Source organism: Tachyglossus aculeatus, chromosome 4 (genome assembly GCF_015852505.1).
Source record: "Tachyglossus aculeatus isolate mTacAcu1 chromosome 4, mTacAcu1.pri, whole genome shotgun sequence".
Taxonomy (NCBI): domain Eukaryota; kingdom Metazoa; phylum Chordata; class Mammalia; order Monotremata; family Tachyglossidae; genus Tachyglossus; species Tachyglossus aculeatus.
Window position 1 is genome coordinate 90,026,872 of NC_052069.1, and position 12,496 is coordinate 90,039,367.

The 12,496-nt window shown below is 42.6% G+C and overlaps 1 protein-coding gene across 1 annotated transcript in view; it reads right to left on the reverse strand.

Annotated features, from left to right (window-relative positions):
• Positions 1-4,988: 4,988 nt before the first annotated feature.
• TMEM67 (transmembrane protein 67) overlaps positions 4,989-12,496 on the reverse strand; it is a 75,430-nt gene continuing 67,922 nt past the window's right edge. The window contains exons 27-28 of the mRNA XM_038745643.1: positions 8,362-8,504; positions 4,989-5,649 (exon numbers count right to left, since the gene is read on the reverse strand). Of these exons, the coding sequence (XP_038601571.1) occupies positions 5,569-5,649; positions 8,362-8,504 (224 nt within the window). The 3' untranslated portion in view covers positions 4,989-5,568. The remainder of the gene's footprint in view (positions 5,650-8,361; positions 8,505-12,496) is intronic.

A 12,496-nucleotide genomic window follows, 5' to 3' on the forward strand; every position in this document is an offset into this window, starting at 1 on the left:
CACGGTCCCTGTCCCACGTGGGGCTCACAGTCTCAATCCCCGTTTTCCAGATGAGGTAACTGAGGCCCAGAGAACTGAAGCGACTTGCCCAAAGTCACCCAGCAGGTAAGTGGCGGAGTGGGGATTAGAACCCACGACCTTCTGATTCCCAGGCCCGTGCTCTATCCCCTACGCCATGCTGCTTCTATAGCTCCAAGATGAACTTTTCCTCTGAAACAAAATTATTTTTGAAAAGACCAGCTTAATGCACATGGGTATTTGATGAAATTGAATGAATCTCAATCATTCTGGGGCGGTCTTTTAACGTAGCCAGGAAACCCGATCAATCTTGGAGTTATTTGGGGACAAGCAGGAGGAAGTTCCTGGCCATGGCTTGGCTGTGGGCTTAAAGTTGGACAAATACAAATTTAAAGGCTGACTCCCGGCCCACGTCCTGTCTCTGGCCTGGAATGCCCTCGCCTCCTCACATCTGACAGATGATTCCTGGCCCTACTGAGAGCTCACCTCCTCCAGGAGGCCTTCCCAGACTGAGCCCCTTCCTTCCTCTCCCCCTCGTCCCCCTCTCCATCCCCCCATCCTACCTCCTTCCCTTCCCCACAGCTCCTGTATATAGAAGCAGCGTGGCTCAGTGGAAAAAGTACGGACTCTGGAGTCAGAGGTCATGGGTTCAAATCCCGGCTCCACCACTTGTCAACTGTGTGACTTTGGGCAAGTCACTTAACTTCTCTGGCCCTCAATTCTCTCATCTGTAAAAGATGGGGATGAAGACTGTGAGCCCCACGTGGGACAACCTGATCACCTTGTAAATTCCTCAGCGCTTAGAACAGTGCTCTGCACATAGTACGCGCTTAATAAATGCCATTATTATTATTATTATTATGTGTATGTTTGTACATATTTATTACTCTATTTATTTATTTTACTTGTACATATCTATTCTATTTATTTTATTTTGTTAGTATGTTTGGTTTTGTTCTCTGTCTCCCCCTTCTAGACTGTGAGCCCACTGTTGGGTAGGGACTGTCTCTATATGTTGCCAACTTGTACTTCCCAAGCGCTTAGTACAGTGCTCTATACACAGTAAGCGCTCAATACGATTGATTGATTGATTGATGATTCCTCTCCCCGACTTCAAAGCCTGACTGAAGGCCCATCTCCTCCAAAAGGCCTTCCCAGACTAAGCCCTCCCTTCTTCTTCTTCCACTTCCTTCTGCGTCACCCTGACTTGCTCTTTTTTCATTACCCCACCCGCCCCACAGCACTTATGTGCAAAGCTGTAATTTATTTATATAAAGCACTCCATCACCTTGTCCCCTCCTACCTCATCTCGCTTTTCTCCTTCTACAACCCAGCCCACATAGTTCGCTCCCCTAGTGCTAACTTTCTCACTGTGCCTCGGATCTCGCCTATCTCACCGCCCGCCCCTAGCCTATGTCCTGCCTCTGGCCTGGAATGCCGTCCTTCCTCAAATCCATCAGACAATTCCTCTCCCCCGACTTCAAAGCCTTATTGAGGGTGCATCTCCTCCAAAAGGCCTTCCCAGACTAAGCCCCACTTTTCCTCATCTCCCATTCCCTTCTGCATCATCCTTTCTCCCTTTGCTCCTTCCCTCTCCCAGCCCCTCAGCACCTATGTCATTTTTATTTATTTATATCCATGTCTGTCTCCCCCCTCTGTAGACTGTAAGCTCACTGTGTGCAGGGAATGTCTCTGTTTATCATTGTATTGTACTTTCCCAAGTGCTTAGTACAGTGCTCTGCACACAGTAGGTGCTCAATAAATACGACTGAATGAATGTCTTTCTTCCCCTTTAAGCTCTTTGTGGGCAGAGAATGTTTACAGCGATATAGTACTCTCCCAAGTGCTTAGAGAAGCAGCGTGGCTCAATGGAAAGAGCCCGGGCTTTGAAGTCAAAGGTCATGGGTTCGAATCCCAGCTCCACCACATGTCAGCTGTGTGACCTTGGGCAAGTCACTTAACTTCTCTGAGCCTCAGTTCCCTCATCTGTAAAATGGGGATTAAGACTGTGAGCCCCATGTGGGACAACCTGATCAACTTGTATCCCCCACAGCGCTTAGAACAGTACTTTGCACATAGTAAGCGCTTAACAAATGCCATTATTATTATTATTATTATTACAGTGCTCTACATATGGTAAGTGCTCAATAAATACGATTGAATGAATGAATGAAAAGGCAGCATAAATATATCGAGTGATTTATTACAAAATGCACACTTCTGGGCAGTATAAATATATACACACTGTTTAAAAGAGCTAAAACACATGAATATTTGTCCAAACCAAGATATCTGAAGTGCCTTTAAGGTCTCAATGATCTAATCAAACACCCAGTGGGATAACAAAAGTCGTTAATTTTACACAGATTAAATAGCTTAAAATTGATTATTCTTCAACAGAACCTATAATTATGAAATTCGGTGTTGAACATAAAAGTCGAGCGCCTTAAGGTGATGCTACTTAATTTGTCAGTTCTGAAGTCAGCAACTGGGAAAAACATTGGAATATTTTTCTTATGTAATAAAACACGATGGGCCACGACTTTTATAAACCGACAACTCGAGACAGCTTGACATTTTTCTTAAAACCGAAGACTACTTAGGGCCGATTCTCCTCGTCATTCCTTGGCACAGAATCGGGTGGTCACAGGGAAAGAGAGAAGGGGGTATTCTCTGGGACTCTGTGTTACCACAAGTGATCACAATGAGCCTAGACCCACCCTGTTGTAAGAATTTGTAAAATTTTCACTGCATTTGAGGGTAGTCTGCGTCACAACCAAAAACACTTCCTTTTTGAGTAAAATTTTCACTGCATTTAAGGGTAGTCTGTGTTACAACCAAAAACACTTTTTTAAAACAAGTTTAATCTACTATCACTACAGTAATAACTAGGGTATTTGGTAAGTGCTCACTCTGTGCCAAGCACTGTACTAAACACAGGGGTAGATATTAAGTAATCAGGTTGGACACAGTCCCTGTCCCACATGGGGCTCAGAACCTAAGCTGGTACTTAATCCCAATTTTACTGATGAGGTGGCATAGGGAAGTTAAGCGACTTGCCCAAGGTCTTACAGCAGACATGAGGCACATCTAGGATTAGAACCCAGAACCGGGTTTACCGCAGTAAATATTTTTTAAAACCATAGTAGCCTCGTTCTTATAGTGCAGTGACTTAGCTGAGCCCACTGTTGGGTAGGGACCGTCTCTATATGTTGCCAACTTGTACTTCCCAAGCGCTTAGTACAGTGCTCTGCACACAGTAAGCGCTCAATAAATACGATTGATTGATTGATTGATTGCTAGCAAGGAGGCCACTGAGTGCACTGCTGCTGTTATGCAACTAAGGGTGATTTTAAAAATGCCTCCAAGGGCATGAAGGGAAACTCTGAGGAGAATGCCAACCCACTCTCCATCGCCACAGAAAACCAAACAGAAAATGGCCTTAAATTGTACAAGAGTGCGTCCGATGAGCTGTGAAGGGGATTAAACACTGAGCAGAAAACCACAGGGGGTGTAAAGTCTCAGAAGAGTTTTTAAAATAGACAACTTTCTTCTAAGTTTAGACAATCCCCAGTCAGGGGCAGAATGCCGGGCAAGGTGAGGCTCTCTTTAAGTTCTTTTGAGCTTTGTGATTAAAGGATTCTAATAATGAATTAGTCTGGCTTGGTGTTTTTCAACCTGAATGTGGAGGGGATCTGCTGTGGGCAAGGAACATGCCTGCCAATTCTGTTGTACGGCACTCTCCCGAAGCGCTCAGTACAGAGCTCTGCGTACAACAGTAAGCGCTCAGCAAATACCACTGGCTGATCCATTATATGCCCCATCAGAGTTTTTCTCCCGTTCTGCCAGAAGGTCTCCAGTGAGTGGTACAAGAGGTCAAAGGTCGCCTAATTAGGTGCCCTCAAAAAGAGAAAAAGAGCCCCTGTCTAGCGGAGTAATTTCTTTGAGAGACTTGCAGTGAAATGAGTGAGGAAAAGACTCACTGTGAGCCCACTGTTGGGTAGGGACTGTCTCTATATGCTGCTAGTTTGTACTTCCCAAGCGCTTAGTACAGTGCTCTGCACACAGTAAGCGCTCAATGAATACGATTGATGATGATGATGAAAAAGTGCGGGGCTGGGAGCCTTGGTCTTCCCTGATCTACTAAGTAAACTCAGGCATATCCCTTTTTTTCCATACAGTATTTGTTACGTGCTTACTATGCACCAAACATTGTTCTAAGCGATGGGGTAGGTGCAGGTTAATTAGGTCAGACACTGACTTTGTCCCACATGGGGCTCACAGTCTAAGTAGGATTGAGAATGGGTACTGAGTCCCCATTTTATAGCTGAGGCGACTGAGGCACAGAGAAGTCATTCACTCATTCATTCAATGGTATTTATTGAGCGGTTACTGTGTGCAGAGCACTGTACTGAGCGCTTGGGAAGGCCAAGTTGGCAACAGATAGAGACGGTCCCTACCCAACAGCGGGCTCACAGTCTAGAAGGGGGAGACAGACAACAAAACAAAACATATTAACAAAATAAAATAAATAGTACAGTGCTCTGCACACAGTAAGTGCTCAATAAATACGATTGATTGATTGATTGATTAAAATAAGTAGAATAAATATGTACAAATAAATAGAGTAATAAATATGTACAAACATTTATAATTACTCTGCTTATTTATTTATTTATTTATTTTACTTGTACATATCTATTCTATTTATTTTATTAATATGTTTGGTTTTGTTCTCTGTCTCCCCCTTCTAGACTGTGAGCCCACTGTTGGGCAGGGACCGTCTCTATATGTTGCCAACTTAGACTTCCCAAGCGCTTAGTACAGTGCTCTGCACACAGTAAACGCTCAATAAATATGACTGAATGAACGAACCAATCAATCAGTCCATATTTATTGAGCACTTACCATGTGCAGAGCCCTGTACTAATTGCTTGATGTGTAAACACTTGGGAGCAAAAGTGTTCTACAACCTCTAGGTAATATTAGCAACAATACCATTTTAAACCTCCAATGAATCTTTAATATAATTTATTGAACATATTTACTAGAATGAAATTTTAGTGGCCCTCGGATGAAACAATTTGCAAGACTGCGTGGACAAAATCAGGAACTCCTTTAATACGAAAATGTACTCTGATTTAAGACCATTAATTCACTAATATCTCCATTAGATTGTAAACTCCTTGTGGGCAGGAACCTCTCACAAACTTAGTACAATGCTCCGCACACAGTAAGCACTCAACAAATACTACTGACTCTGTGAATGCAAAGTATGGATTTAAATCCCAGGGAGATGTACCTTATTTAATTCATCAGTAGGTTAATTTCAAATAAACCAGCCTCTATGCATATTCACCACTCTTTAGAAAAATTGAAAATTTATGAAAATGTATAGGTTAACAACATTATATTTTTGTACCTCATAAAAAAGAATAAAAAATGATCACCGACATTAACATTTAAAACATCGACAAACCAACCTAAAGGTCACGACTAGTGTGTCACGATTAACATCGGACTAAATGCTGCATTGCTCCACTTAATGAATTAAATGAGAAATCTTTGGTCCACTAAGGTTTTGGATGCCAAATTCCTCCGACCTACTACGTTACGGACAAATCTAAAAATCTGAAAAGGAAAAAAAAATCAACAAAATTTCAGAAAGGACAATATAGAAAATATCAAGTTGATTCTGAGCGTTTCTAATAATTGCATTAATTATTTACTGTCATTCTCTGAAGATCTGGAATCCAGTTCAGTCTCATTAAAAAAGGTCTCTAGTCTTAATTGATCAGATGCTTCTAAGCGTTTCTAATAACTGCATTAATTATTTACTGTCATTCTCTGAAGATCTGGAATCCAGTTCAGTCTCATTAAAAAAGGTCTCTAGTCTTAATTGATCAGATGCTTCTAAGCGTTTCTAATAACTGCATTAATTATTTACTGTCATTCTCTGAAGATCTGGAATCCAGTTCAGTCTCATTAAAAAAGGTCTCCAGTCTTAATTGATCAGATGTTTCTGAGCGTTTCTAATAACTGCGTTAATTATTTACTGTCATTCTCTGAAGATCTGGAATCCAGTTCAGTCGCATTAAAAAAGGTCTCTAGTCTTAATTGATCAGATGCACAGAAGTTAAACGAATATTCGTATTATCCCACCTCTAAACAGTGTCAAGAGCTTTCCTTTCTCGACGGATATGACAGAATTTATTCATTTCACGTTATACAAGGGTCAATCTAGACTCCTGTGACTGCAGAATCTGAAGGATTTATTTCAATTATGTCTTCCTGAGCACTCTTTTTCCTTTTTCTACCTTTAGGCGACTATCTAACAAGGTATATTCCGTCTGGAATTTAATATGGAGAGAACCTGAATATGAGAAGCAGTGTGGCCTAAGGGTAGAGCACGGGCCGAGGAATCAGAGGACTTGGGTTCTAATCTGTCTGCTGAGTAACCCTGGGCAAGTCATTTACCTTCTCTGTGCCTCAGTTACCTCATCTGAACAATGGGAACTAAGACAGTGAGCCTCGTGTAGTACTTGGATTGAGTCTAACCTGATTAGCTTTAGCTTACGCACTTAGTACAATACCTGACACAGTAAAACATTTAACAAATACCATTAAAAAAACCCAACCTGCAGCTTTGAAAACAATATGAGCAACGGGAATGATTATATTCATACGTCAAAAACACATTATATAAGATAAATGTATTATCTTTAAAATGTATCATCATCATCATCAATCAAATTTATTGAGCGCTTACTGTGTGCAGAGCACTGTACTAAGCGCTTGGGAAGTAACCTTTTGGTGAACGGATCTCCTTGTTCCAGGATTGAAACTCGGCAAGTATTCCATTGGGAATGGATGAGAAAAAACATAATAATAATAATTGTATTTGTTAAGCACTTACTATGTGCTAAGCACTGTACTAAGTGCTGGAATAATGGCATTTATTAAGTGCTTACTATGTGCAAAGCCCTGTTCTAAGCACTGGGGAGGTTACAAGGTAATCAGGTTGTCCCCCGGTGGGACAGAGTCCCTGTCCCACATGGGGCTCACAGTCTTAATCCCCATTTTACAGGTGAGATAACTGAGGCACAGAGAAGTTAAATGACTTACCCAGGGTTACTCAGCAGACAAGTGGCAGAGCCAGGATTAGAACTCAGGTCCTCCGACTCCAAGGCCATTTTGGCACATTTCACCCTAAGGTGGCTTGGTGGGGTGACTGAATACTGTGTCCTTGCTGAAACTGGGTATCTGATTTACCAAAGTGGTGGAAGGGATAATCGATCAATCGATCAATCGGATTTACCGAGTGCTGTGTGCAGCGCACTCTACTAAGTGATTGGGAGAGTACTACATAGCTCAGTTGGTAGACACATTCCCATAGGGTCCAACTGGGAAATCTTGACATGTATCGCTAGATCTGCTTTGCCCTGCTGACTGTGAGCCCGTTGTTGGGTAGGGACCATCTCTATATGTTGCCGATTTGTACTTCCCAAGCGCCTAGTACAGTGCTCTGCACACAGTAAGCACTCAATAAATAGGATTGAATGAATGAATGACACTAATTGCTCCTGGCATTAGAAGGGGAATGGGAGACTAAAGATCACCGCCATCTCCACTGCGCCCTGAATTTTGCAGGTCTTGTTCGAGAGAAGGATAATGATAATGATGGCATTTATTAAGCGCTTACTATGTGCTAAGCACTGTTCTAAGTGCTGGAATAATGGCATTTATTAAGTGCTTACCATGTGCAAAGCACTGTTCTAAGCATTGGGGAGGTTACAAGGTAATCAGGTTGATCCCCGGGGGGCTCACAGTCTTCATCCCCATTTTATTCATTCATTCATTCATTCATTCATTCAATCGTATTTATTGAGCGCTTACTGTGTGCAGAACACTGTACTAAGCGCTTGGGAAGTACAAGTTGGCAACATATGAGGTAACTGAGGCACAGAGAAGCTAAGTGACTTGCCCATAGTCACACAGCTGACAATTGGCGGAGCCGGGATTTGAACCCATGACCTCTGACTCCAAAGCCCGGGCTCTTTCCATTGAGCCACGCTGCTTCTCCGCGAAGGGGAATGGGCAATCCATTCAGCTGACCCTTCGGGCCCCTAATCTGCAGCCACTCAATCATATTTACTGGGCGCTTACTGTGTGCAGAGCACTGTACTAAGCGCTCAGGAGAGTACAATATAATGATAAACTGACACATTTCCCGCCTGGCAAGCCACACCTGAATTGGAGCCAATTTCCTAGCCGAAAGAAAAGTCACTTTAAATTCTTCAGTATTACTTAGGGAAATTTATGATATAAAATCTTTATCTTTACCTCCTGCTGTAAGTATGTGAGGAGGGCCGCCAAGACAAAACTCTGGGAAGCCAAATCCACGACGGAGAAAAACAGTATATCAAAAATGAGAAGGGTAGCTTCATTTCCATAATAGAGCACATGGCTGAAAGAATAACGTTCATCTATGAGAAAGAAAACACCGGTTTAGGCAACATGAACCGGAATTTCTTTTAAGAGTAAGCAAAAATTTTAGATTTCAATACCTGAGGTGTAGGTTTTTAAGAAAAGCTAAGGTTCCAGGCAAAGGAAAACAACCCCCAAAGAAAAACTGTGAATGCTAAAAGACAAAACATTTTTGTTAAAGAAAATTCCTTCTCGACAACCACTCGAATCACAAGTTATTAAAATGTTAAAAAAAAATCCTTCTCGACAACCACTCGGATCACAAGTTATTAACTTTAAGGCAGATTTTAACAAGACGTCGCACAAACTGCCTTTCGGCTCAAAATTAAAATAGAGAAAATACATTTTACAAGGCCAATACCTGAGTAGGGCAATGGCATTTACGTGAGTGAAGGAGTGCAAACTAAGTTCTAGGAAAAGGTAGCAAAATATAACCGCGCTTCAACGGCTAGATATTTAGAATGACGATGTTGGATTGCAATGGACTGAATGTCTTTGAGTCCCATATCATCATCATCATCATCAATCGTATTTATTGAGCGCTTACTATGTGCAGAGCACTGTACTAAGCGCTTGGGAAGTACAAATTGGTAACATACAGAGACAGTCCCTACCCAACAGTGGGCTCACAGTCTAAAAGGACAGGTACTGTGTTCAAGTCAATTTGCTTGTCTCCACCCCCGTGCTTAGTTCAACGTCTGGCACACAGTAAGCACTTAATACCGCAATCCTCCTTCTTTTTCTTCTTCTTATTATTAATAAAAACGGTCAGGGTACTGGTTTATTATCGAAGAATAGCACTCTTACCAAAAATTGGAAACAAACATGCTAAATTACCCATAATAATAATAATAATAACGGCATTTATGAAGCGCTTACTGTTCTAAGCTCTGGGGAAGGACACAAGTTGATCAGGTTGTCCCATGAGAAGCTCACGGTTTTAATCCCCATTTTACAAATGAGGTAACTGAGGCCCAGAGAAGTTCAGTGACTTGCCCAGAGTCACACAGCTGACAAGCGGAGGAGCTGGGATTTGAATCCAACGCCTCTGACTCCAAAGCCCGGGCTCTTTCCACTGAGCCACGCTGCCAATCGGACCAGAACACCTCTGCAACAGAGGTGACATTAGCAAAGGCAGAGAGGCTCAGTGGAAAGAGCACGAGCTTTGGAGTCAGAGGTCATGGGTTCAAATCCCGGCTCTGCCAATTGTCAGCTGTGTGACTTTGGACAAGTCACTTCACTTCTCTGGGCCTCAGTTACCTCATCTGGAAAATGGGGGTTAAGACTGTGAGTCCCCCGTGGGCCAACTTGATCACCTTGTAACCTTTCCAGCGCTTAGAACAGGGCTTTGCACATAGTAAGCACTGAATAAATGCTATTATTATTATTATTAAGAGGGAAATCATCATTCATCATCATCAATCGTATTTATTGAGCGCTTCATTCATTCAATCGCATTTATTGAGCGCTTACAGAGTGCAGAGCACTGTACTAAGCACTTGGGAAGTCCAAGTTGGCAACATATAGAGACGGTCCCTACCCAACAGTGGGCTCACAGTCTAGAAGGGGGTCATCAAGTAACTTGCTCAGTCATTGAGTGACAGTTGAAGGTGATTCCATGATGGATTGGCACGTTTTGCGCTACGGCATCCTAATAAGGCAAAATCTTTCAAGATGATCTGATCAACGAGCGGTTTATGGTGTCTCCTGTTTGGCTGCCTTCAGAACTTAAACTACGCAGTCGACCAATCTTCCGAGCGGGGGCTGGCGCCGGGGAACAGGGAGCTGGGATTTTCCCTGAAGCTTCTTAGGAGGAAGGGAGCCGGGCGGATTGTGGGTGTGTAGATCACAAGCGGTATGGCCTAGTGGGTAGAGCAAGGACTTGGGAGGCAGAAGGACCCGGGTTCTAAACCCAGCTCTGCCACTTGTCTGCTGTGTGACCTTGGGCAAGTCACTTAATTTCTCTGGGCCTCAGTTACCTCACCCGGAGATTAAGACTGTGAGCCCCAAGTAGGACAGGGACTATGTCCAACTTAATTACACCGTGTCTACCCCAGAGCTTAGAACAGTGCTTAACACATAGTAAGTGCTTAACAAATACCATTATTATTATTGTTATTCCTAATAATAATTCAACTCTTCTACTAGGGATTAGGAGAACTGATAGGACACCCGGACAAATTTGTCATCCAACCAAATGCCGCTTATAATAATAATAATTATTATTATTATTAGGAGGTTACAAGGTGATCAGGTTGTCCCACGGGGGGCTCACAGTTTTTATCCCCATCGTCATCATCATCAATCGTATTTATTGAGCGCTCGCAGTTTTAATCTCCATTTTACAGATGAGGGAACTGAGGCACAGAGAAGTGAAGTGACTTGCCCAAAGTCACGCAGCTGACAGTTGGAGGAGCCGGGATTTGAACCCATGACCTCCGACTCCAAAGCCCGGGCTCTTTCCACTGAGCCTCGCTGCTTCTCCAGCGTGCCCGCTGCTTTTAGACTCTGAGCCCACTGTTGGGTAGGGACTGTCTCTATATGTTGCCAAGTTGTACTTCCCAAGCGCTTAGTACAGTGCTCTGCACACAGTAAGCGCTCAATAAATACGATTGATTGATTGATTGATTGATTACGAGTGTGCCATGAGCCACCAGTGAGCCACGCTGCTTATGCAGATAATAATAATATTGATGGTATTTGTTAAGCGCTCCTATGTGCCAAGCACTGTTCTAAGTGTCGGGGTAGATACAAAGTAATCGGGTTGTCCTATGTGGGGCTCATAGTCTTAATCTTCATTTTACAGATCAGGTAACTGAGGCATAGAGAAAATAAGTAGCTTGCCCAAGGTCAAAAAGTAGACAAGTGGAGAAGCCGGGATTAGAACCCACGTCCTCTAACTCCCAAGCCCGTGCTCATCATCATCATCATCATCATCATCATCATCATCATCGCATTTATTGAGCGCTTACTATGTGCAGAGCACTGTACTAAGCGCTTGGGAAGTACAAATTGGCAACATATAGAGACAGTCCCTACCCAACAGTGGGCTCACAGTCTAAAAGGGGGAGACAGAGAACAAAACCGAACATACTAACAAAATAAAATAAATAGAATAGATATGTACAAGTAAAATAAATAAATAGAGTAATAAATATGTACAAACATATATACATATATATACCCCCTTACACCATTGCGAATCCCCAAGGGTCAATGAACCCAAGTTTGGCCACACTTTCAGAACTATAAAGCTTAAGGACTAGGCAGAGCTCCTCAGTTACCTCATCTGTAAAGTGGGGATTAAGAGTGTGAGCCCGATGTGGAACAGAGACTATGTCCAACCTGATTAACTTGTATCTACCGCTGCGCTCGGAACAGTGCTCGGCACATAGTAAGCGCTTAACAAGTACCATAATTTGCCATCCCAAACTGAAGATGAGCAAGGAAGGAGCAGAATAGGCAAAGTGGCAAGGATATGGGTCGTGACTTCGGCAAAATACACTGTGCCAAAGTTATTAATGCTAAAAATAATAATAATAATTGCGACACTTGCTAAGAACTATGTGACAGTACTGTACTAAGCGCTGGGATAGATACAAGCAAATCAGGTCGGATGCAGTCCCTGTCCCACGTGGGGCTCACACTTCATCATCATCATCATCAATCATATTTACTGAGCGCTTACTATGTGCAGAGCACTGTACTAAGCGCTTGGGAAGTACAAATTGGCAACATATAGAGACAGTCCCTACCCAACAGTGGGCTCACAGTCTAAAGGGGGGAGACAGAGAACAAAACCAAACATACTAACAAAATAAAATAAATAGGATAGATATGTACAAGTAAAATAAATAAATAAATAAATAGAGTAATAAATATGTACACACTTTTAATCCCCATTTCACTGCTGAGGTAGCTGAGGCACAGAGAAGTTAAGTCAATTGCCCAAGGTCACACAGCAGACAAGCAGCAGAGCCGGGATAAGAAT